The sequence below is a fragment of the Mytilus trossulus genome, chromosome 3, assembly GCF_036588685.1.
Source record: "Mytilus trossulus isolate FHL-02 chromosome 3, PNRI_Mtr1.1.1.hap1, whole genome shotgun sequence".
Taxonomy (NCBI): domain Eukaryota; kingdom Metazoa; phylum Mollusca; class Bivalvia; order Mytilida; family Mytilidae; genus Mytilus; species Mytilus trossulus.
This window is the reverse complement of record NC_086375.1, coordinates 4,018,134-4,044,244: the sequence shown is the minus strand read 5'-3', so window position 1 is coordinate 4,044,244 and position 26,111 is coordinate 4,018,134. Positions and strand designations below refer to the sequence as shown.

Sequence of the window (26,111 nt, the reverse complement as noted above, 5' to 3'; positions counted from 1 at the left end):
GCCTCAGTCATTGTGTCAGGTTTGTCTTCTTTTAATGATATCCACTTCTTGCACACATCCTTCAAAAGATTATTTTTTTGACCTGGTGCAACATACTGTGCAATCAGCTGGATAGCTTCTGTAATAATTTTGGTATACTATGAGGATGAACTTTTTGAGAGGCTAGTCCATGGCAACTGTAGCTGTGAATTTGGTGCTGGAAAATTTCTGGAAAGCATTTTTATTCAGTGCAGCATTGAAAATATCTCTTGGGGCCATGTTTTCTTCTTCCCAATCAGAGGTTGTGGTCTGGGAAAATGTCTGAGTGGAAAGTCACATTCTGAATCTGAAAAAAAATAAAAATATAATGTTTTATTAGAATTTTGGTACACTTTGAAATCTTTGGACCCTTTGGACCATTATGTAGACCAAATTATTTGAAAACGAGACCCAAAATTAAAAATCTAAATACACAGTAAGATTCGGCATATCAAAGAAATCCCATAATTTAATTTTTGATGAATTCAAACAAAATTTGTTGTTGGACCCTTTTGACCTCAATGTGGACCAATTTGATAAAGGGCCAAAAATCTAAATACATGGTTCGATTCAGTATATCAAAGCATTCAAGAATAAAACCCCATTGAAATTGGCCAAGAATAAGCAATTTATATAAAGCATTATAAAGGTATTGTTTTTCATCTTTTTGGCCCCTTTTTAGCCACTATTTCCTAAACAGTTTGGACCATAATACCCAGAAATCAATCCCAACCTTCCTTTTTTGCTATGGAACTTTGTGGTAAAATTTCTTTAAATCCATTCACTTACACAAAAGTTGTTGTCTGGATAACTAGAAAAATTATTATTTGGACCCCTTTTTATCCCCTTAAGTTAATTCCTAAAACTGTTAGAACTATATAGAAAAATTATTATTTGGACCCCTTTTTATCCCTTTAAGTTAATTCCTAAAACTGTTAGAACTATATATGTAACCCCCAAAATCAATACCAACCATCCTTTCACTAAAACTAAGGTTATTGTCCAGAAACTAAGTGTCTGCAATCGTGATACCATTTAATATACGAATTAAAATTTTGTTAACTGTCTATATGCATTCAGGTATCGCAAATCAAATTTATTCGTTCATAGTGTTTTAATTTACTTTTTTTGATTGAGGTAAGCCCTCCAATTGATATTTAATCGTGGGGCTTTCTTTGTTGTGATGTTATTGTTTCAGAAAAAGGGAGAAGGTTTGGTATAATTAAAAAGTTTAATCTCGCTGCAAATGTTTGCACCTGTCCTACTGTCCTGAGCCAGGAATCTGTCGTACAGTAGTTGTCGTTTGTTTATATAATTTATAAGTGTTTCTCGTTTCTCCGTTTTTTATATAGATTAGACCATTGGTTTTCCCGTTTGAATGGTTTTACACTAGTAATTTTGGGACCCATTATAGCTTTTTGTTCGGTGTGAAGGATTCTTGCCTTAAAATGAGACAATCAATGTTACCCCCATTGCACATTGTCCCAGGTCAATAACTAAAAAAATATTGTTTTTCTTTTAATATTTTATAAATTGATATCTTCGCAAAATGAATATTGTTTTTCTTTTTATATTTTATAAATTGATATCTTAGCAAAATGGAGGCCAATTCTTTTTTACTGTTTAAAATTTTACAGCCGACTATACTCTTTTAGTTCTTTTTTTTATTGATAAAGCCACTTCACTTAGCGAGCTACCATTTGATTTTTAGGGGGGGGGGGGGGGTGAGCTAGGATGAAAAATTGTGTCCTGCCTTTTTTTTTAAATTTGTAATCTCTGTCCTGCCCTTTTTTTTTCAGTCTATTCGTTCCTGCCTTCTTTTTTTTCTTAGCTTATCCTGACTTTTTTACAACAATTGTCATCCTGCCTTTTTTTATTGCCAAGGTACTCATCCTGCCTTTTTTTTTACTCAAAATCCTGTCCTGCCTTTTATTTCAAATTTCATCCTAGCCCCCCCCCCCCCCCCCCCCCCCTAAAAATCAAATGGTAGCTCCCTTAAATGTACTGGTAGTGGATAATTGTCTCTTTGGCAATCAAACCACATATCCTCATTCTTTTTATATATTCATATATCATCTATGTATATATGAAATAAATAAATAAGGCAATTAGTTTTCTCGTTAGCCAACTATGCAGTATGGGCTTTGCTCATTGTTGAAGGCTGTACAGTGACTATAGTTGTTAATTTCTGTGTTATTTTGGTCTCTTGTGGAGAGTTGTCTCATTGGCAATCATACCACATATTCTTTTTTATATGTATACACCCAAAGGCTTTTGTCAATGTTTATTTTTCAATACTGGATAAGGAACTGTAAATTCCGAATTAATTGCATGCATTTATTATTGCAATTTTGTCATTTTAGACTAAAATGGGATTTTACGTTTTTGATATTGAGAAAAATCCTGTTAAATTCGAACAAAAATTTGAAAATTTGAGTTTGAGTTCCTGCGATTATATCCCTGTCACCTTTTTTGTAGTAACAAAAACAGTGCAATAATTTCTGAATTGACAGTAATTTACGTTTATGATAAGGAATGGTACTGCAAGCACTTACTGGTGAAAACTAAATTATCAGATTCTTTTGCATTTGAAATTCCTGTTTATTTCTGTTAAAATTCGATATATCTTAAAGTGCCCTGTGGAAGTCAAATCATACTAAATGTGCGTAACATTTTGTAAACATCTTTGTGATTCTTGACCAAATTATGACAGACAAATTTTGATTCAGTTGGCAAATTTTTTTATCAATATTATTTGATGGCTTATAATTCATCAATTCACAGTTGTTGTGAGTCAGTAACTGTTTTCAAATGATTCTGCTCTAACCAGTGCTCGGGCTATCTAATACACATTCAGTGAGGTGATAGTTTCTGTTGATCTGTGTTGATAGCATAAACAATGACTATATATAAGATTAATAAAAGCACTGTTCCTTTACATTTTGATTTCTTTTCCATGCATACAGTGTATATACTGATTTTTTTCTGCCAGACCAATAGAAGCTTAACTGTTCATGTGCATAGTAAATATAGCAATCCCCCCCCCCCCCCCAAAAAAAAAAGTTAAATAAATAATACCACCACCACCCCAAAAAAAATGTCTCAGAATATCTCCCAAATATTTTTTTATGACTGACATTTAATGTTTTGTAAGAATTTAATTAAATTGTGTATTTCACATGAAGTGCATTTACATTTACATTGTATAACCCCACCCTCCCCCTTTTCCATACAAAGTTTTATCTAAAGAAATTTTATCACACTTTTAAATCATACTAGAAATTTGTACCTGAACCAACTGACAGTGATATTCTCTTTGTCATCCATAGCTCTTTGCATACTGATGCTGGAATGCCTCTGCTTGGGTTTGCAACACCCTGTATGTGTAGGTGACTGGCACATCCTTGTTTGACCTGTTGACGCCTCCAATAAATTCAAAAATCATCCCTGTGTTTCGGGCATATGTTAATGTCACATGACGAACAGTCTATTGAAAATATCCCACTTCTGTACAGTATCAAAGGCCCTTTTGGTAGTTCATAGTCCGTGGAGTTACACCCGGCCAAGACTACGTAAATGGGTACTTGTGGGTTTGTCCATTTGGTTATAGGGATACACAGGACATTTGAAGCATAATGCAATGATTGTCCACATTCAGCTTTATAAGCAAATGTACATTGCATTTCATTCTTTTTCTCATACTGCATTGTTTTGCATTAATTACATAATTACAGATTGTCCATTAAATAATACAGCAGAAGATGTGGTTCCATTTTGTCTCCAATGTAAACATTAAAGAGTACAATCAGGGGAGGTAACTCAATCTTTTACTTTGGGCACCATGAAGCCAGGTTTTTTTCTTAATTTTTCTGTACAGCCAGAAATTTAAGGTTAAGTTTGAAATTATTAAATCAAATATATAAATACCAAATAAATATTAAAAATTAGAACTGTTATGTCCTGATGAAAACTAGCATATGAATATTGGATTAAGATAGGACAAATATTTCGATAATTTAATTTATCTAAAACCTTTGAATTTCTCAATTTTGATGTAAAAAAAATAATATTGTGTTCTAAATTTTCCTCTTTAATTATTTTTTTTATACTAGTAACTTTTAGTTAAAATTGAGGAGCTTGTTTAAAATTAAATAGTATATTCTGCTTGAAATTCTTCTTTTTTTCATTAAAATTTTAGATTTTTTGACATGCTCAAAATGTCATTAAAAATTATTTGCAAAGCAAAAGCTTATAGATTCTGAAGATATCAACCTTATGAAACATAAAAAGCACAACAGAAACAAAATTCAGGTGTTATCTTGCAAATTGATAACTTTTAAAAACAGTAAGCAGCACCAACCTCTCTGTACCAATCATTTTTGGAAAATGACGCAGTCATTGTTCCATAACTGCCGACCTGATTTCTCTGTCTACCGCGCTTGGTTTCGTATTTACTAATTTCAATACAAACTGGAATGTGCTTGTGTTATCATTATGTATGCATGAGCATTGTGTAGTAATCAGCCAGGAACCAGTTTACAAACTAACTGGTTTCTGTTTGTTTTCCACTACAGTCGAACAAAGTGTTGTAGTTTGACAGGAACCAGTCCAGAATTTTGTAAACTACAAAACGTAATCGGTTATTATCATTCCGTTTTGGTGTTTCATACCGACTTATATGGTTTGAATAAGTTTAAGACCCTTCAAACATTAATGTGATAGGTATATTTAAGACTGTTTTACAAAAGGATGAAACTGTTTTGCTTTAAAAGTCGTACTATAGTGATATATGTTATGTACGGATTTCCACTCTCACCGTTTAATTTCTTCTTTTACACGTGCTTTTGAAACTTCCTGTTTAAACATCGCAAGTTTTAAAATTGTTTTTTGAGTGAATTAAACTTATTTTAACAATCACGAAGCGTTCGGGAATCATTTCAAGCAGTTTCTTCTTCTCTTTGATGATGGAAAATAGGTTGTCTCAAGAAAATACCGCAAACGATCGCAGAGGAATTGAAACGTACAAGTCAAGTCGGCACCTGGTTAAATTGGCATCTAGTCAAATCGGCACCTATTTGACGTCAATTCGGCTTCCAATAATATTTATTATAATATTTTCTATTCAATTAATTAATAACTGTTACCAAGTACATAGTGAATATTAGGTAAACAACGAAACCAAAGTGAATATGTTGTTGTGTATAAAAGTAAACAACGAAGCTATTGTTTTAACCATTAGACAATTATAAAATTAAATGGAAAACTATGAGTCCCTTTCAATAAATCAAACTTTCATGCCAAATAATTAGCAAATTTAAGGTGTTTTTTTTTCAGTAATGTTTAAACAGCATTAAACAAACAATCCTGTAAAAGACTCAACTGGTTAAATAATGCATAAAAATATCCAATATCTCATGTATTAGTCCAAATAATAATGACGTCTAACAAGGCTATTTTATTTTTTTCTGGGACGCCTTCCTAAGACGTTCATAGGTAGGCTTCCTAAGAAGGCGTCCCAGAAAAAAATTAACATAGCCTTGTGGTCATAGGAAGGTGTCCCAGAATAAAATTTAAAAAGCCTTGCCAGACGTAATAATTATTTGGACTACTCATATATATCATTAAAAATACACCAAAAAATTCATGTAGTTGAGAAAAATAAATACATACAAAATGTACATGAACATCCAAAAAAAGTCAAAGTTAGTATTAACTCTTTTTGCTTTAAAAATTTACAACTGCATTTAAGTATTGATTGCTTTTTTTTTGTAAATTCATTGAGGTGTAAAAGCGTTGACCGAAGTACTTTTTGTATGAAGCGCGTAAGCGTAAGCGCTTCATTCTAAAAATGTGCACACGGTCAACGCTTTTGCAACCCTATGAGGTTACAAAAAGAAACATTCAATACTTATAATTACTTTTTTTAGCTAGGATCATGAAAACACGAATTTTATAACTTTTTTATTCAATTCATCTGTGCACTTTATTGTGGGACCACGTGTTATCATGAATGAAAAGTTTTATTGAGTGATGCAATTGCTTGAGGAATAACATGTGATGTGCAGTTAGCCTATCAGAATAAAGTATTATAATGAAACATATATCAAATGTAATTATAACAAAATACATTATGTTGTAAGAGTTATCTCCCCAAACACTGTTTTTCTTGTGGCCACCTCTCCTTCGTAACCGTAAAAGATTTTATTTTACCAAATTGCTCGTTACATATTTAGAATAAGAATATTCGTTTGAACCATAGCTCTATGGGGACTCCATATGAGAGTTATTCCCCCTTTTTCATTTGATTCAAGCGATATGCATTTTCAACTGGTAAACCATAACTGATAGAGACCTAAGGTCTTCATGAGGTCATTGGTACTAAAAATGAAAATGAGGTCAATGTCAAAGGTCAAGGTCATATTATAAATTTTGATTTTGGCTTATTTTCACATCTTTTCAAATACTGTATGACATTTTGACAAATAATTTTTCATAAATTATTAGTTTCGACATGTCCTTACTTGTATATTTTGGTTGAAAGGCTGCGCATACAATAAAAGGGAGTTTTTGTCCATCTTACATTTAAAATTACGCGTCAAGTGGTAGTACTCATTAACCAAACATATTAAAGACCTAGGATATTTTGATTCAAGGTCCATGGTTTGTGACCTTGAAATTGAGGTCAAGGTCATAGGTTAATAGGACGTCATAAAGCCATAGGAACTAACATATTAAACTGATTTTTCATATTTCAATATAAAAATAGATCTTTTCTAGTGGAAAGACTTCAATTGTTCTCTGAACAATTTGTTTTTAATTTACTTCATATTTTGTTGGAGAAGGGGTTTCAGACTATGTGGTATCAGGTCTGTTTGCGCCCAATACACTTTCGCACCTCGCACGTTCACACCCAAGGTTCGTTCGCACTCTACTCATTCGCGCCCAATTTCAATTCAAATTCAAGTTGAATAATTGGAAAATCATGATTGTTGTTTTAAATTGCTTTGGTGTAAATACTGAATGTATTTATAGCTTGGTATGAGTAAAACATTGAAGATTTTAAAGGAAAAACACAAAAGATAATTGTTTTTAAGCCCTTTGATCTGAAACAACGAAACAATAAAATATAGGAACCAAAATATAGCAATCCACTATTATAACCAAAACATGATAAAATTTATTCAACACACAGAAAAAAAATTAGTCAGAATCTCACTTCATTATGAAAGAGGTCAATGAAACAAAGTATAGCAATACACTAACCAAAACATGATTAAGAGTTATTCAACGCTAAATAAAACGTTTACAAAATACCACTTTATTTAGAAAGGATTATTATTATCTTTAACAATACGCTATCCAAAACATGATTAAGATTTATTCAACACAAAAAAAAAAATGCTGTCTCACTTTATTTTGAAACGACAACAATTATACTTATAAGAAAACACTTGCTTACAGAGTTATTAAACACAAAACCAATTAAGATTAGTTGCGAACATGTAGGGTGTGAAAGTGAAAGGGGGCGAACATGAGTTGGCGCAAACGTGAATGGGCGCGAATGGACCCGGATTCAGCCTATGTACCAGTGAGAAATATAGAAGCCTTTCCACAGGATTTATTTGTACAATTCAGGTAGTCTTGACCTATTCATTTGTCTTAAAAAAAACCAGCCAGTTGGCACCTTCACTTCACACACATACATATACGAATATCAATTATATGCTTACGAGACATGTTGCATTGTTAAACAAATTACGGTATGTGAAAATCAAGACTTGCATAAAAACTATCCCAATATTAGAGACAGTGGCGTCATTTTTCTTCAGAGCTTTCAGCTCTTTGATTCAAAAGTTGGGATGGTGCCAATTCATAACATTTGACGGTAAAAACCGTTTTATGTAGTCGAAAACATGTTTAACTTGCATTCTGTTGAAGAAAATTACTACATTTGCTATAAAAATGACAAAAAAAACAATTACAAAACTGGCCATTTTTTCCATAAGAAAATGCTTGTGCCATTGCTTGGATGTGTTCTAAAAATAGAATTGCTTATTTCTAAAAACAGAATCAAATATTTGCACTTTTGATGGTTTACACAGAGTTCCTACATGGTACCCTTCCATATACATGTCACATAACATTATATTTCGAATCTAGCTTCCGGACGATTTTTGGCATATTGCATGGTTTTCTCATGGACAAGCTCTTAAATGTATTGCATCATCAATAGTAACGTATTGTAAAGAGAGTTCTTCTTTGTCGATTAACTCATTTAAACTAGGGTGATCTGCATTTTCATGTGGTGCTGACAAATCAACTATCAAACGCTTCTTTTTACTGTATTTGTGTTCGGCAAGTCCAATAGGATTGATACGAAAGTTTGTGTATGGAATACTATCAAAAGGTCCAAGCAAATACCCCTTAGATACCTCAGATTGTAATAATTCGGATACACATGATGGGTTTGATAAAGCTGATTTCAGATTTTTACAAATAATCGAGCTAGAAGGTAGAGTCATCAATCCTGTATGAAAACTGAACTTAATCCGTCAATTTAGATACTGCTTAAAATCAGGATCAGGATGATCAATCAAATGTTTGGATAAAATGTTAATTCTAATAGGTGTAGATACTGAAAAGTCGATGTTGATTTGGGGATCTAAAATTTCTTTTGGTTGTTGGACCCGATCCTCTGAGGCCCATTGTTTCCGTTTTTTGACTGAATACACATTTTTTTTGGATGCTCCCCTTGACAGTTCAAACAAACATGCTTATTGCGACACCTTATAACTGAACATCCTTTAATGCCATTGAAATTATTACAAATTTCTCGACCTAAATGATATGATCTGTTTCTTCCATAGGAGTCTACAGATTCATCATTCCTTACTCTGCTACTCTGACTGGTTTGGTTACAAAAACCAGAAGTGTGGAACGTGCTACCGCAAAGGTTGCAACTGTTCGGACGTGTATTTGCAAAAATGTTACAAAATAGAGTATTATTTCTAATAGACCAATCCACAGCTATGTTGTTAAAATGCATATGAGCTGCGGCATCTAACGAAAATCTCCTGTGGTACATGTATTCGTAAAAACCTTTACCTGGGTAGCGAGAGGCCATATCGACTATATCCCTCTCATAAATATCGAGTTCACTTCTCCTGTGGGGGAAGGCAGAGCACATTACACTTTTATATATACTAAACGCCTGGATGAACTCTCCAATGAAAAGAGATCTAGTTAGCCTTGGGTCAGTTTTGTAATTCTTATCATCCCCATCAAACATTTCACTAGTCCCCGACCCCACGTAATACGGAATAAGGAGGGATGCAAGGTTAATGTCCAAACCTGATATTATGTTCTTTCTCAGCTGGGGAGAAATAGTCTCCACGAATGGCAGAGTTTCCGCTGAATATCCCCTAGACGTTCTCACACTTCTCGCTTCCTGGTTTGCACTTCCAGCTGCCGCTGCTGGTATTGTGGTTCTATTTAAAGATGCATATGCCGACTCCAAGTTATGGGAATTCCCCGAGTTGTTTAAAGGCAGTGTCTGCGCGTACCCGCATGCGGGTACGAATAGTCAAATTGCCGTTCTAGGCTGCGCGTACCCACATCCGGTTTTCTAATAAAATGCCATCGGATCGGGTTTAAAACATGAAATATCTACGGAAAATATCGATTATATGGGGATATCGTGTAGAACGAGTGAAGAGTATGAAAAATAATATTTTCAAATTGTATTTATTAAATAATGATACATAATAAACATTGCAAAATTAAATGCACAATCATTATTTATAATGGAAAATGAAACTGTACAGTCCTTGTAAAAGAAAAACATGATAGAAATTTTAAAATACTATTATAAAATTTCAAGTAATGCAAATTTAAAGAATAAAATTTTTATAAATTAAAAATATACCCATATGATATTTTAAAATAATCTTTTAGTAAAATGTAAAACAGAAACTAAAATTTTAAAATATATAAAACTACTAAAATTAAAGCTTGAGTTTATAAAAATTAAAATTTAAAGAAGCAAGTAATAATAAATAATGAAACATGAACGTAGGCTGGCAACATTGGAAATGTGCAGCCGGGTTAAAATCTGTGCCAAAACAATCATATTTGATATGTAAAATTTGTTCCAAATCTTAATTAGTTAAATGAATCTTTTATATATAATTTGTTTAAATTGATATTATTACTTGCTTCTTTAAATTTTGATTTTTATATACTCAAGCTTTAATTTTAGTAGTTTTATATATTTTAAAATTTTATTATTTTTTCAAATTCTTCACTCGTTCTACACGAAATCCCCATATTATCGATAATTTTCGTATATATTTCACGTTTCATTCCCGATTCGATGGCATTTTATTAAAAAAACCGGATGTGGGTACGCGCAGCCTAGAACGGCAATTTGACTATTCGTACCCGCATGCGGGTACGCGCAGACACTACCTTGTTTATATCTTCACTATGCCCACTTCCGGTTGAAGTGAAAGTAGGGACAGCTACTTCTTCCTGACGAGTATTAGGTTGTACCACTAAAAGAGAGTTCACCTTCCCGTTTAAAGCCGACACATTTTGCTGTAGAGACTGTACGGCCGACGATAGTCTCGAAACTAAGTTTATAAGAGTTCTTCCTTCATTTGATGAAGTGGTAGTTGGAGCCACGTGATCCTCTTGAATCCTAACTGGTGCATTATGGGATCGCGCACCACCATATATCGTATTTGCTTCATCTGCCATGTCTGATATATCCACTGTTTCTGTTGTATTGTCACTATGCGAAGAGTCTTCAATACTATTAAGAATTCTCACTAAGGTCAACCTTTTGGCGTTTTTTGGCACTTTAAGTTTTAATCTAGTTACTTCTTGGCGAAGTCTTAATAGAGTCCAATTTTCTTTCAATACCGGGTCGTATTGTGGTTGTCCCGAAGGTCTGCGACTGACCGGACCCATTACGACAAAAAAAAAATTCAAAACTATCACTAGGATAGGTTGATCAATGAAGTCGTTATTAACGAAACTTAAAAACAAGTACAAAAATTATTATCCATGGTACGAACGCACTCCTATATGAATATGTTTCCAGATGACAAGTCCAATGAAAAAACGTATTAATCCACTAAAATATAATGTCCAGTTTTGATTCACAATTAATATACTGTACACTTAAAGAGAACAAAAAGTAAAATTGTATGAATAAATTATCCACAAGTAAAAATATGACTGCTAACAGTGCAATGCTCAAACGACAACTGACCATCCTATCAAAATTATATACACCTATGCTGTCATCAAGCTGTTTCACATCTATGATATAATACCTATCCCTTAATCTCTAATTAAAACAGAACTGACAAGCTGACAAGCTAACAAGCTGACCGTAACATTAATGAAAACAAACCAGCGGAAGTTTAATCATGGGAATTTATCAAAATATGTATAAACTATAATTTAATTTTATTTAAATTACCAAAAGTAAAGTGAAAAAGACAAAAATCCTCGAAAAATACTAAGTAACTTAATTTGCTCGCGGTGATATATACATAGAACCAAATCGTTATCATGATACATTTAGCTACACTGATCTATCATTTTAAAACCTTTTACTACTTGAATCGTGACGAAATATACTATAGGGACATCAAACTCATAATTAAAAACGAACTGACAAAGCCGGGCAACAAACGAACAAGACAAGCAACAGTATACAAAACACAACATATAAAGCTACAGATTGAGTAACACAATCTCACCAAAATTTTTTGAGTGAACTCAGGGGCTCCCAAATGGTAGGCAGATTATGTTCCACATGTGACAACCGTCTTAGTTAAAACGTATTTATTTATAGTGGATTGGGAAACAAGTTTTGCAACTTAATAAATTTATATCTTTCCACTTTGCATGAGCAATTGCTGCCTTGTAGCGGCATTAGTCTGCTCTTTTTCGAAATCTACAAACGTGGGTTTAACGTGCAAGAGATAAGGCTCTCTCATTACACGGGTCAGCCATTTATCGTCCCCTTCCGACGGACTTCATTGTTTCTTTAAGACCATACTCACAAATGGTGTCTAGTAGAGCCGAAAATTCAGTCCCTGAAATTTTCATCACGGAACGGGAATCGAACCAGGAATCTTTGTGTTAGTAGTTCGATGCACTAAACAGTTCACCACTGCTCTCTTTTACTCGTATTGTGGCTTATGTATTTCCTAACTCGGTGCCACGCCTTATTCGGTTGGTGTCATTCACAGCAGAGATGATGGCGATTTGGTTACGTCGATGGAACTTATCAGTCGTCATCTGGCGAAACAGATATCTCATAATTGTCAACCAACTCGTAGTGGCGTCCATGAAATTTTCAAAGGGCTGATTTCAACTTTGCATTTGAACTCTGGTTTAGAACCATGTTCAAACCACAATTTTTCTTCAAATATTCTGTACCAAGTCAGGCATATGACAGTTGGTATCGAATATTCTGTTTCTTTGTATGTTGGCGTGTGTTTTTTGTAGCAGTTTAGTGTTTCTTTAATATCGTTGTGTTCCTCTTATAGTTGATGCGTTTCCCTAGTTTTTGCTTTGTGACCCAGATTTATTTCAGTTACTAGTAAATCAATTGATCACTATTGAATAGCGGTATACTATAGTTGCCTTTGTTTCAAAGGAGTTGCGGCTCAATAAAATCGGTCTCCTCCTTTAGTAGTATAGATATGCAGGCGTTGCTATAATGTTGTTTGAAGGAAATTAGAAGTTTATAATTTTGTAGTAAGGGGTGGTTTTGTGGGTTATTTTATGCACATTTCTCTTGTCGTAAAACTTTTTCTCAACCAACCCTCAAAATCGATTTCAAGATACGTGATGGAGTAAACTATATCTGTTGAGTTTTTTTATTTCCAATTTCAATGGAAAATACGAGTCCAACATATACAAGACCAGAGGATACTACTATATAGTTCAGTGATAATGAACGCCATACTAATTTCCAAATTGTACAAAAGAAACTAAAATTAAAATAATACAAGACTAACAAAGACCAGAGGATAGTGACTGTTTTCAAAAAGATATGGTTTCTATACATTTGTTTTCTAAATAAAGGAGATTAAATTACTTTCGGTTTAAAATATGTCATTTCTGGTATTCTTTGATAGTTTATTGATACTGATTCCAAAAGTATATGATTCAATATACTTTACATTAAATAAGTACAAAAAAAAATACTTCTGGTTTACACCACATCACTTCATGTTGGCTTTTACATGGTCAAGTAGCTTGCATTGCAATGCAAAAAGTCCCATGGCTTTATCGTGTATACATATGAGGTAAAAACAAAGTTCAAAATCTACAATGTAAAATTTACCTTTGACCTTGAGTTCATTTTCAAGGGCATAAAACAAGGGCTTTAAATCAAGAAATCATAGATCTTAATTATATATGGTTAATGAATTATATCACTTTATGCCTGGGGAAAAAAACTCAAATTTAATTTAAGCATACTCTTTCAACCAAAATGTATGTGTTACATGTCACAATTTACATTTTAGTAAAAATATATTGTTGATATCTTACAAAGTTTTTGAAAAGAATTAAAAATAAGCCAAATTTAATATGACAACTAGTTATTATAAATGCCCAACCCATGCTTAAATGAAAACAAATCTACGGGAACAAAAGTACCTGTACAAATTATAATTTGTACAAACTTATATCTTACACACAACATATACATAATAATCATATTACAATTTAAAAACATTCAACAAATAGATTTGACACTGAAGTTTATGCTTAAAAGTGACTGATCTTCTGACAATGTTTTCTTGTTCAATTTTTTCTGTGTTTAACCCCTCGATAACTTTGCATCTAGCTTCCTGGCAATTGTGAATAACTGGACTCTTGGATAATATTTGGAGGGTAGGCACATATTCTTTAAGATTTGAAAGATTCAAAACCGGACACTGAAGAACCTTATCACCAGTAATGGTACATTTCAATACCACAGCTATTAATTTCACAGATCCTCTTTTAGGACAGATCTTCAGAGCTTCTTTGAAATTTCCATAGCAGATCTGAAAAATACATTTAAATAATAGTAATCTAATAACAATTCTTATTTAATTTGCATACCAACAATGCTTGAATGTGATTGATTCATTAGAATTTATTTTTCTTTGTTTACTATAGGATTAAAACAGTGTGTTCCTCTTTACATAATGAAATTGATTTTTTTATTTATGATATGACGCAATACATCACAGAGTAGCAATAACAACATGCTTATCCCACACGTTTCCAAACTGTGTGTAATTATCTCTCTATACTTAGTAGTCAATAAAAGAATCTTTTTTCGCATTTTGAACTTATATATTTTATTTTAAATTTCAATATATCTATATATCTTAACAGCATATTGAAAAGAGTAGTATCTCTGAAAAACTAAATAAGATAACTGTGCACTTAGACACTGTGTAACTAAATGTAAATATATATATTAATAATTTGACTTACATTACTATTTATATTTCTGTATTTCACCCAGTCACCAGCATGTATTAGATCACCATTCTGAGCACATACACCCGTACCTCTTTCAATGGTGTAATTATCATTTTCAACTATTGATTCCATTTGAAGTGTAATGCGTAACAACGCATCTTGCGTTTCACGCTCAACAATGGGATGTCCATTTCCATCTCTTTTTAAGAGAGAAACTCTTCCTGGTATTTTGCTTTTTTCTGGTGCTATACCAAGAAATTTCAAAATTGACCCCTTTTCACCACATTTTAGTACTTTGGAAGATGCTTGTGTCCTGAAAATTATCAAAATAAATGATAACCTCTTATATTAAAAAATGTACTTGCCACTTTAGTTAACTATGCTTAAGAATGACTATTACTTTTAGCAAACAGTGACCTTGCATCACTGACCCCCTTCTTCCCCCTTTTAATGAAACAGAAGTCAACATGCTGAAACCTTCTTCAAACAATAGATATTACTGTATACATACAAACATATGTAAAAATGAGAATTGAAATGATTATTTGTTTTAAAAAACAAAATAAATACCTTGCTATATCAGCCAAGCTTCATCAAACATATGTTACATGCTTGAGTATCAAACTGAACATGTCAAAAGAGTTTTAAATATTTTATTTTTCTTTTGTCCAGTAAAATCACTGCTCCAAATGAGTTGAAGGGTTAAAATCCTGCAAAGGCTGTACTGTCACCTATACTTCCTTACTTTTACTACTTTAAACATGGATTGAGGCTTGTCTTATTGGTAATTATAACACATCTTATTGTTCATATCTAATTTTTTTGGAAATGATAGTGTTAAATCAGTGATATTGTTGGCTTTTTTTTCAAAACTACCTCTACCCCTTTTTTATTTGGAAAATGTGTCATTTTTATCAAATTTGGAAATCTATAATACTATGAATTTGACTGGAGTACTTCAATTTGCAGACCCCATTTCAAGAAGTAAACGCTTATTTGAAATAAGACCCCTTGTTGTCAGTGAATGTACATAAATAGACCATCAAATCTGCACATATAGTCATTTTAGGAATGAAAAATATTTAAATGAATTTTTTTCAGTTTGTATTCATCCTCAATTACTACTAACAGACTAAGACTGCACTGGTTGGGAAAAAAGTTTTCTTTTTGGGATAATTTTAAGCCATTTTTTATTCAAATTGGGATTTTTTTCCAGGGGAAAAAGCCTGTATTCTCCAGTAATTTAAGCCAAACAATATCACTGTAAATGAACCTCACTTGATGTAGTTTAACAATGCAACATACCATATTCTACTTCTTTCAAAGTATCCTCCTGTAAGCACATGGAAACACAAAAAGTTTTGTGCAAATTTGAAGGCAGTGTCTCTGCTCCTGGCCTTTTGGTTCTGTTGAAAGATAAGGTTTCTTATATTTCCATGTTTTTTTTCAAAACCATCCTCAAGAAAACCACTAGGAGGGCCATGTCTTTCAATATCATCGACCTGAAATTTAAAAAAAAACTTAATTTTAACAATCAAGTTTCAATCATTTTTTACATCCTTTTTTTTACAGGGAATACCATTACAAATGATATATTTTGAAAATGACTTGTTTTCTCTCTCTAGTTTGAGACTACCATAGTCATTGAGGTAATGTTGCTCACTCTTTTTCTCTTAAGCTTATGATGTTGTATTTAATATGTGTGTGTGTTTTAGGTCATGGTATCAAAATTATAATTACACCTTATGTAAGAATCCTTAATTTTGATTGGTTGATAGCCAGTGTATTTTTAACCAATTTACTGTTATCAAATGAATATCATTTATTTTTTTAAACCACCAGGGTATTTGCAAAAAGGATATGCCTTTTTTACCCTCTCTGCCGTGGTATTAGCCAAAAAATACATTCGGTGTAATTAAACAGAAATAGCATGTTCTTGAGGGGTATTTGCGAAAAGTACCAGTCTTGAGAATGAATTTCCCTCGCCTTACCGCTCACAAAATTTAACATTCTCTCGACTGGTATTTTTCGCAAATAACCCTTCGTAACATGATATATTTGTTTAAAATTCAACAATAAGACAGTCAATGCCTAATTCAAATATAATGAATATGCTGTGTATCAGGTACTCAGTTCCTTGTTAAAGGGACTACTACTGCATCACAAATTTTCTTAAACTAGCATTAAAAATGCATCCTTGAAATAATTTGTAACATTTACAACCTTTTCAAAACCAAAATAAGTATTTAACACAATAGTAACAACATCCCATGATCATCTTACCAAGTGTAGCAAAAGATGTGCTTTTACTTTTCTGGTTAATTCTGGGGCATATTGGTATATTAGTTGCTGATACTCTCTAATATCCTCTCTTATTTGGTCCAAATCTTCTGAACGAAAAGATGTTTCATTTAACTTCTTCTGGATCTTTAAAAATAAAATTAAACAAATTCAAAACAGAATAAGCTTTGATTTATGATAAATTCAGTTTGAAAACCATAAAATGTCAAAATATACATTGTATCTAAAATCTTTTATCTAGTTCAGCTTCTATAAATTTATAGATTTAACATTGTTAAACTGATATTTATAGAAATGATTAAACCGAGTAAATGATATATAAGGCATGAAGATGGAATATTATCTATTACATAGAATCTGCAGACAAAATTTTTGGATAAAAATATATATATATATAATTTGATTTTGGATGTAACGCTTCTTCTGACTGGCTGACATCGCTTTGTTTATCATAACATGGACACATATTTGTCTTGGGACCATGGCGTCATCAACATTTTTTCACCGGTTTAAAATGGAATTTAGAATTAAATTATAAGAAATTACTGTAATATTTTGTCATTCACTATTCGAAATAACATAAACAATAATGTGTCTAAAGTACATGGAGGCCCCACTGGCGTTATCATTTCCACGTTCAACTGATCGTGAAATTGGGTAAAAAATCTAATATGGCCTGAAAAGTAAAGAAAACAACAAAAAGGGAACATGTGTACGAAGTTTCAAGTTGATTGGACTTTAACTTCATCGAAAACTACTGACTACCTTGACCAAAAACTTAAAATAAGAAAGATCATATCAAAAGGAACATGTTTACTAAGTTTCAAATTGATTGGACTTCAGCTTCATAAAAAACGACCAAAAACTTTAACCTGAAGTGCGAGGAACAGACAGAAAGACAAACAGACAGACAGACGGAAGGACACACAGACTAGATTAAACTAGACAAACATAATTCCCTCTACTATTGTAGGTGGGGCATAAGTGGGGCATAAAAATGTGTTTCACACTGTTAAATATGTTTAGTGTGCACCACATATTTTATGATATTTTCATCGACAGAAAAAATATTACAATCATTCCTTAAATATATTTAATTACAAACTATATCAACAAACTTGATTAGCAAAATAAAATTAAACACTTGAAAGTTTAAGGCAGGGAAGGTCAACCGTTATAAAAACATAGTACATTTAAATGTGCACCTCGTATTCAACAAGGACACTGCAATCACTTCCAATACAAAGTACAATGGAAATAAATTCATTTGTTACTAAGTTAATTATGTCTTACATACCAGAGCCAAACTAGTCGCCATCTTAATATATCTTCTTGGAACACCAGCATACAACATATTAATTGGTGCTATTTGCAACTTAAAAAAAAAAAATAGCATTCAAAAACTATGGGAAATTTTTAAAATATTAAAAAAAAAATGATTATCATTTGTTCCATATCTTTAAAAAGTAGGCTGTAATATATAAGCATAATTATAAAATAAATACTGAATAGTGGAATGGAAAAAATACATACGACCATTTGCAAGTGGTAACTGTCATTCCAGATACTATTAAATATTAAAATGCTGATTATTAAAACACTGTAGGTAGAAATGGTTGTACTTCTAGTAGTGACTTTTATGCGCCATTTAAGGTCATTATTAATCCTGGTTTGTGCGTCCGTTCATTAGTTTGTCTGGATCGTCTGTCCCGCTTCAGTTAAAAGTTTGCGGTCAAGGCAGCTTTGGTGAAGTTGCAGTCCAATCAACTAGAAACTTAGTACACATGTTCCTTATGATATGATCTTTCTAATCTTTAGACTGAACAGAGAAACACAGACCATGATAGTGCAGATGGGGCATCTGTTTACTAAGGACACATTCCTGTTTCTGTAGGTTATACATTGATAAAAAGATTATCAGAAATTAGTCTTCTTATGTCTCCTTTATTGCACATATTTCATCTGTCATAGGTTATTATAGACCTAGGGCATAACTCTTCTTAAATAATTCAATCAGCACTCATTTTCAAACAAAATTTATACTCATGACAGGTCTTACAACAAATTTCCGTAAGCACTCACATATACCCTGCTTCTCCAAATGGGGTCTCCCATTTAAAAGATTTCGGTTATTTGGGGGATATGTCATGCTTGCTTGAGTCTCCAAATTAGAATATTAATAAATTTACTCACATATTCTTTAAAATCCTTCCCTTGTCTACTGCCTAAGTGTTTATCAAAATCATGAAACTGAGCTCCAGGTTTAATGGACAGCAAATGCTGCATAAGCTTTGTCTTAACATTTTCTCCAATGTTGTTGAATATGTATTGGATTAAATGTTTAATTAATCCTAATGGTAATAAGTGGAGAAGGCCAACTGGAATATCTCTATAAAAAAGAGGTATGAATTAGAGCTTTTATTACATATATATATATGTATACCTTACATATATTTTAAACAATTCTATTGGGTAAAATGTTATCACGTGACATGGAATAATTCAGTTGTTTTTCATTCAATTACAAGGAAGGATGAATAACCCTAAAAATTTCCACCAGGCGAATAACCTTTTGAGTTTGTTGATTTGAACTTGAGTTATCTCCTATGAAAATGACACCATAGACATAAATAAACAAAATGGCAGCGTTTACATTACACTGGAAGCCCACCGAGAGACGAGGAAATTAGGCATTAGACATGAATAGAGTGCCACCAGCTGATGATATCTCTTATTAAGTAACGGTCCTTTTCAGGGCCATCAATATTTTTCAAAAAGATACTACCTTTGTTGTCATTTTAGAAATTCTAGAACACAAATGTATGTTCAAACGTCAACTTGTCTTTGTTATTGTTATGTAAATAATATAGAAAGTGTTCGAAATGCCTTTCCACTGTTAGTTCGGTATAATAAAACAATTGTGGCCCCGTAGAATCGATGAATATCCACCTTTTCAACGTGCCATAATTGTATAATATATTCCCATGACTTATTGGTCTTATCCTATTTTTTCAATTATTCTTTAGGGTTTCTTTTTTTGTTGTAATGTAAGTGTAAAGGTTGGGGTCTGTAAAAATGTTTAAACCCGCTGAATTTCTATCAACTTCCATTTTCTTGTTTTGTATTCAAATTAGTCTGTTTTACTGTTTAAATTGTTCCATACTAGTAATTTTGGGGTATTTTATATAGCTTGCTATTTGGGATGAGTCAAGGCTCTGTGTTAAAGGTTGTACTGTAACCTAAAATTGTTTATTTTAACTACATTGTCTCTTGGATAGAGAGTTGTATAAATGACACTCACACCACTTCTTCTTATTCATATCAATATTGAACAGATACTGATTGATTTATGTTTACCTGTGTGGATCCAATACATCCCACATAACATTGTCATGCTCTTTCACACCTTTTTTTTTCCTAAATTTCTTTTTATCCTTTTCAAGAGATCTTAAATCAAGTCTGCTTAACTGTAGCTTAGTATCTGCAGGTGTCCTTTTCTTGCAAAGCGACATAAAGTGATCTGCATCTGCCTAAAAATATAAAACAAAATGAAGGACATGTATATGAAAGACATTTTTTTTTTTTGCAATGTTAATATCTCTCTTATTATATAGTTATATGATTTCCAGGGGCAGATGGGCAGAAGGAGGTTACAGGGTTGGTTCCAAACATATGTCCTGACACAAATCCATTGTTTGTATCAAAAAGGGATGGTTTAATATGTCTCCTTTATTGCACATATTTCATCTGTCAAAGGTTATTATAGACCTAGGGCATAAATCTTCTTATAAAGTCAATCAACACTAAATTTCAAAGAAGAATTGGACCTATGAGAGGACTTACAATGCTAATTTCCTTAAAATTAATATGTTCCAACCCACCCCCTTGATCAGCCACTGATTTTTTATAAGGTATGTGCATACCTTCTACTGTACTAATGCCTGTCAGACAGTTTTTAATTGACCTGAACCTCATTTCATAGATCAGTTGTATGGAACGATTGTTAAGTGTACATTTGCCACCGACAGTGGCATGTGATTTTGACCTTAATTTCATAGTTCATTTGTCAAAGTTTAGTTTTCATTTATTTCTGGGAAACTTTAAGCATCCACTCAATTATATTTAGTGTATGGAATGTAATGTGTCTCATAAGTCAAATTTATGGCTGGGTGATGATTGCTTTCATGTTTATCTATATGATCGTAAAAATTAAAAAAAAAGTTTGGTTGTATATTAGTATGACATAAGTCATTCAGTGTAGTAGGAAGACAGATGGTTACCAGATAATTATTTTAGTAAACAGACATCCATAAAACCATAACACTATAACACAATGTTGATAACCACAAAAGGAAGGTCTGGATTGATTTTGGAGGTTATTGTCCCATTGGTTTAGAAATTAGAGGCCCAAAGGTGACAAAAACAAAGATTTATCTAGTGTCAGGACATGAAGTTGTGTAGAAGTATTTCAATTGCTCTGAAATTGTACCACAATGTTTAATATCAAAACTAGAAAGTTGGGATTTATTTTAAGGGTTATTGGGCAAACAGTCTATAAAGGCCAATAAGGCACCAAAAACATGCATTTTTCTTGTTTCAGGACAATAACTTGTGTGTAACTGTATAAATCTCTCTGACATTGTACGTGTGTACCACAAAGTTCCATATAACAAAGGGAAGGCTGGGATTGAGTTAACAGTTCATGCAGGTTCATTGGTTCATTTGTCAAAGTTTCAATTTCTTTCAAGATGTAAATCATTTAAAAATTATATTCATTTAAAGTGTAGTCATACATACATAACATTTTGGACAATACTTCTGAGCTGTTGCTCCCAGATGATTACAACAGAATGACATCATGTTAAAATCAGCAACAACACAATCAACTATCCCTTTCACAAAACATTTCTTCTTATTGGCTGCATCAAACGTCTCAATTCCATTTCTAAATTAAATATTTAAACTAAGGAATGTGAATCACTTAATTTGATGTGTATTTCTCATAATTATCAATTCTTAAAATACTAATTCATAGCAATTAGTAACTTGTTAAAAGCAGCAGGCTCCATTTTTTGTATTTCCTTTATCTTTCAAACACAGTTACAATAAAAAATATGTACTGTATCATTTATATATGATCGAAGGAGGCAATTTGTTTTATGTCTTTTATATCATTATATTTGCTTTTTTAAATTAACATCTGGAATTTAGGATAAACTGCAAAAATTACCAAAATAGCTTCAACATATATTGGTAACAGTGGATGATATTTTGCTAAGCATCTTTAAGTTAATCTTACAAACAGTTGCCCATTTTATGTCTTCACATTTATTTATTTAATTCATACTGTACATGTACCTATTGCTTTTGATATCGTCTATAATTATCTTTGCAACATCCATAATGTCAGCTTTTTCTGTTGCTCCCAAGAACTGAATTGTTTCTTGTTTCTGCCTCATATCTATAGGAATCCCTAATATAACAAATATATAATTCTTTAACAATATTATGATACAGAAAGGAGTTGGTTTAGAAATGTGTGGAAATTATATTTTTTACTTTTTGGTTGCCAGATTTATTAACAAAATCATATCTATCTTACATAGATTTGTCAAAACATTTTATTATATATTTGCACATGTTCTTTTCATTTATAATGTGATTTTCAGCTCATGTACTAATTGATGTAAGGCATCTTGAATCTTCTAATTAGCTGATGTTGTTTAGTTTATCAGCTCATACACATAATTTTGTCATGTGACCGTGACGTCATGATTTTTTTTCATGGAATCTGGTTTAAAATGGAATTGAAAACAAAATTATAAGTTCTCTAATCTCTTTATTCAAAATAACATACACAGGTTATTCAGTGTGCACCATATTTTTTATATTACTTCTTCATAGACAGAAAAAAATATTACAGTGAGTCGTTACTTAAATATTATTTTATAAATTACCAAACCTAAACAAAAATACCTGAGAGTTGCATCTGAATGCAATGTAGTGGCATCCAGCGTCTACTTTTATGAGTGGATGTATCATCAAGAAACATATTGAATGGGATTGTTATTAGAGATTGTCCATCTGGGGTTTTGGAGTTGAAATTCAAATCTTCAATCCATTTTTTTCCATTGGCAGGATGCGTAATAATATCACTTATGTCGGCATTTCTACAAAATATCATATACATGTTACATTGATTTTTTTTTAATTTGCGAAAGATTGTTATATGACTGTGTTTCACAAAAATGTTGTAACATGTTTAACCCGGCCACATTATGTATGGCGTGTCTGTGCCAAGTCAGGAGCATGCAATTTTGCCGTCGTTTGTTGCTGTGTTAGATATTTGTTTTTCATTCATTTATTTGTACATTAATTAGGCCTCTAGTTTGAACTGATCTGCTTTGCCATTTCAGGGCCTTTATAACTTACTATTCTGTATGGGTGTTGCTCATTGGTTAGGACTGTACAGCAGTTGTTAATTGTTAATTTCTGTGATCAACATTAATATCAATTTTTCTAAATTAAGTAAATGTTCTAAGAATTAATTTTACCTTTTGAGTGACTTTGATATCTTAGGATGTGCCATATTGAGCTTTAAGATCTGTGATGGTTTCATTGACCAAACAGGGATGCCATCTTTACTTGTAGACTACAAAAAAATTGTTCAGTATAACAGTTAATTAACATGTATAATAAATCAAATTCAGTGGTGGATCTAGAAATTTTCATAAGAGGGGACCCACTGACTGTTTATAACCCACAAATTTTTTTTTGGAAAAGGGGGGTCAGGACATTTTCCTCTGACGTTTTAGTGTACAAAGCACTATGAATGCCTTTCATGTATAACAAAAGTGCAGTAATGTGATGTTAGTATAATTAAGCTTAATGTAGACTACACGAACATTGAGATATTAAAGGAGGTGTGGTAAGGGCCTATTTTGGCCTCAAATTTCAAGTTCATCTGCCGAAAGATCTTAGACAAATTTTAATAACACTTAAGTGTCTATTTTAGTTGAGTCAATAATTGTATGTATAAGATTTTAACTAATTTACTCATTAAAACCACCTTGATTCTACTTTTTTCTATATACTGATATACATGTTCATAAAATCCTTTATTTTATACTATCATGTATTTTGTTTCAAGTTTTATGAGAAAAAATAATTTGTTTTTGACCCTAAGAAAAAAAAATTGTTTGTTTCACCCTCAGCTGCCACTATATGTATTTGCTAAAATTGAAAGATTGTCTTTCGCTAAAGGTGAAAAAAAAGTTTGTCTTGGAAAAAATCCATAGCACCCCCCCACCCCCCACCCCCTGAAAATCAAGAAGTTCTAACAAACCTGTAAATTCCCAAAAACCTCCTGCTGAGTCACTAAAGTCGAGCACTAAAGTCGAGCGCATCCTAAAAGGTGTACTTGATTTTGTCGATTTTTTTTTTTTAACCAATAACTATATTAATAAACTGGTTGTAAGGAAATCAATGCTAGCACTGCATGCAATAATTCTATATCTATCAGTAATAAAATTGCCAAATATGAGAGTACACGGATAAAGAGGGTGGTGAAGGGTTATTTTTCCTGCAACGTGATCGCCGTTTTTTATTTGCACATTCAACATGTTTCTACTATTTTATTTGACCTTCAGTCTTGCAAGACAGGTTCCTCGATCAACGTGTTTTGCTTACTTAATTTTACGTGCATCGTGATTTCAAATGAGTATTTTACGTGCTCTATATTTTTCAAATAAAGTTCAAACACTAGGCAGGGATCGTCAAGAAAAAAGATTGATTGAATTTTGTTTTTGTGATAAGGCGGAAAGGCATACCATGTTGTTCCTTTATTTGCATTTTAAAAGTTAAGAAGATTGTTAAATACTTTTTAAAAAGGCCGTAAATTGTTTATATCATAAATATGTATACTAAATAGGGAATATTATGTAAAACAGAGAGTTTATATATACAGAGGACAGTGACTCAGTCACAAAAGATTCAAATCAAGGTGGGTTTTTTTTTGTGCAACATTGACATGACAAAAATTATTTCACGTTCAACATGAAATTATGTCTTATTTCACGTTTTTTCCGTGCAAGCATCCCCTCTTTATCACCCTCCATAAATGCTGTGGATTTTCTATAAAATTTCTATATGTTAAGCATTGAATCAATATACAATCATTTGACAATGGTACATAATCCTTAATAAAGCCCTCACTTTTGTAACAAAATCTTTCCAGCTGAAGTCTCCAATCTTTTTATTTTTCAAACTCTGCAGAGTTGGGACATCTGTCACATTCAGTTCTCCCATCATAAAAATGATAAACTTCACTATTTCATCACTCTGAAAATTGAATAATGGTTTTATTTTTTTCAATGCCTATTAATTAAAATTATGTGAAATATTTAGGAACCTTGTCAAATAAAACAAATATGACGAACTAATTGTTAAAAATTGTTATTAAACAAAGTTAAGCCTTTTTCAACTGATTTTTATAGTTTGTTCTTATATGTTGTACTGTTATACCACTGTCCCAGGTTAGGGGAGGCTTGAGATCCTGCTAACATGTTCATGATGTTTAACCCCGCCACATTATTTATGTATGTGCCTGTCCCAAGTCAGGAGCCTGTAATTCAGTGGTCGTCGTTTGTTTATGTGTTACATATTTGTTTTTTGTTCATTTTTTACATAAATGAGGTCGTTCGTTTTCTTGTTTGAATTGTTTTACATTGTCTAATCGGGGCCTTTTATAGCTAACTATGCTGTATGGGCTTTGCTCATTGTTGAAGGCCGTACAGTGACCTATAGTTGTTAGTGTTTGTGTCATTTTGGTCTTTTGTGGATAGTTGTCTCACTGCCATTGGCAATCATACCATATCTTCTTTTTTATAAAGAACAATAATTTCTTAAGCATGATAAGGAGTCAAATTTGATAATTATGGTCATATAATTCACTCATTTGTATATCTGACTTTGCTGAAAACTTTTGCTGTTTATAATTTCTCTTTATGATATATCTTATTGCAAGTAAATATATAAAACACTTACAACTGGGTGAGTTGTGGAGTTCATTAACACATACATCAACAACTCTGCTTTTGACTTAAATGGAAACCATTGTGGCTCTGTTTTTGAAGTGGCCTGCTCACCGACATCTTCTGATAAATCATCATCTGAAATCGCTTCCGAATATTCCTGGTGTGCGTCAATTTGAACCGGCGACGATACGTTAGAAGACCCATTATCACTTGACGGAGGTTGGACTATCAGAGGCGAAGATATAGACTGTG

The 26,111-nt window shown here is 32.3% G+C and overlaps 2 protein-coding genes and 1 pseudogene across 2 annotated transcripts in view; 1 reads left to right on the top strand and 2 right to left on the bottom strand.

The window, feature by feature from the left end:
• Nucleotides 1-10,989, bottom strand: part of LOC134709299 (uncharacterized) — a 31,349-nt pseudogene extending 20,360 nt beyond the window's left edge.
• The window catches only part of LOC134709890 (uncharacterized), a 214,468-nt gene that overhangs the window by 143,508 nt on the left and 44,849 nt on the right, over nt 1-26,111 (top strand). The gene's annotated exons all lie outside the window — the stretch shown is intronic.
• LOC134709284 (uncharacterized) lies at nt 13,767-26,063 on the bottom strand. The gene is made up of 14 exons (XM_063569451.1): nt 26,060-26,063; nt 25,870-25,994; nt 25,039-25,164; nt 23,379-23,476; nt 22,801-22,994; nt 22,183-22,297; nt 21,622-21,769; nt 20,182-20,354; nt 19,018-19,213; nt 18,122-18,199; nt 16,807-16,950; nt 15,829-16,025; nt 14,536-14,836; nt 13,767-14,096 (listed from the first exon to the last, which is right to left on the bottom strand). Exons 1-14 carry the CDS (start codon nt 26,061-26,063, stop codon nt 13,767-13,769), a joined length of 2,229 nt encoding a protein of 742 aa, XP_063425521.1.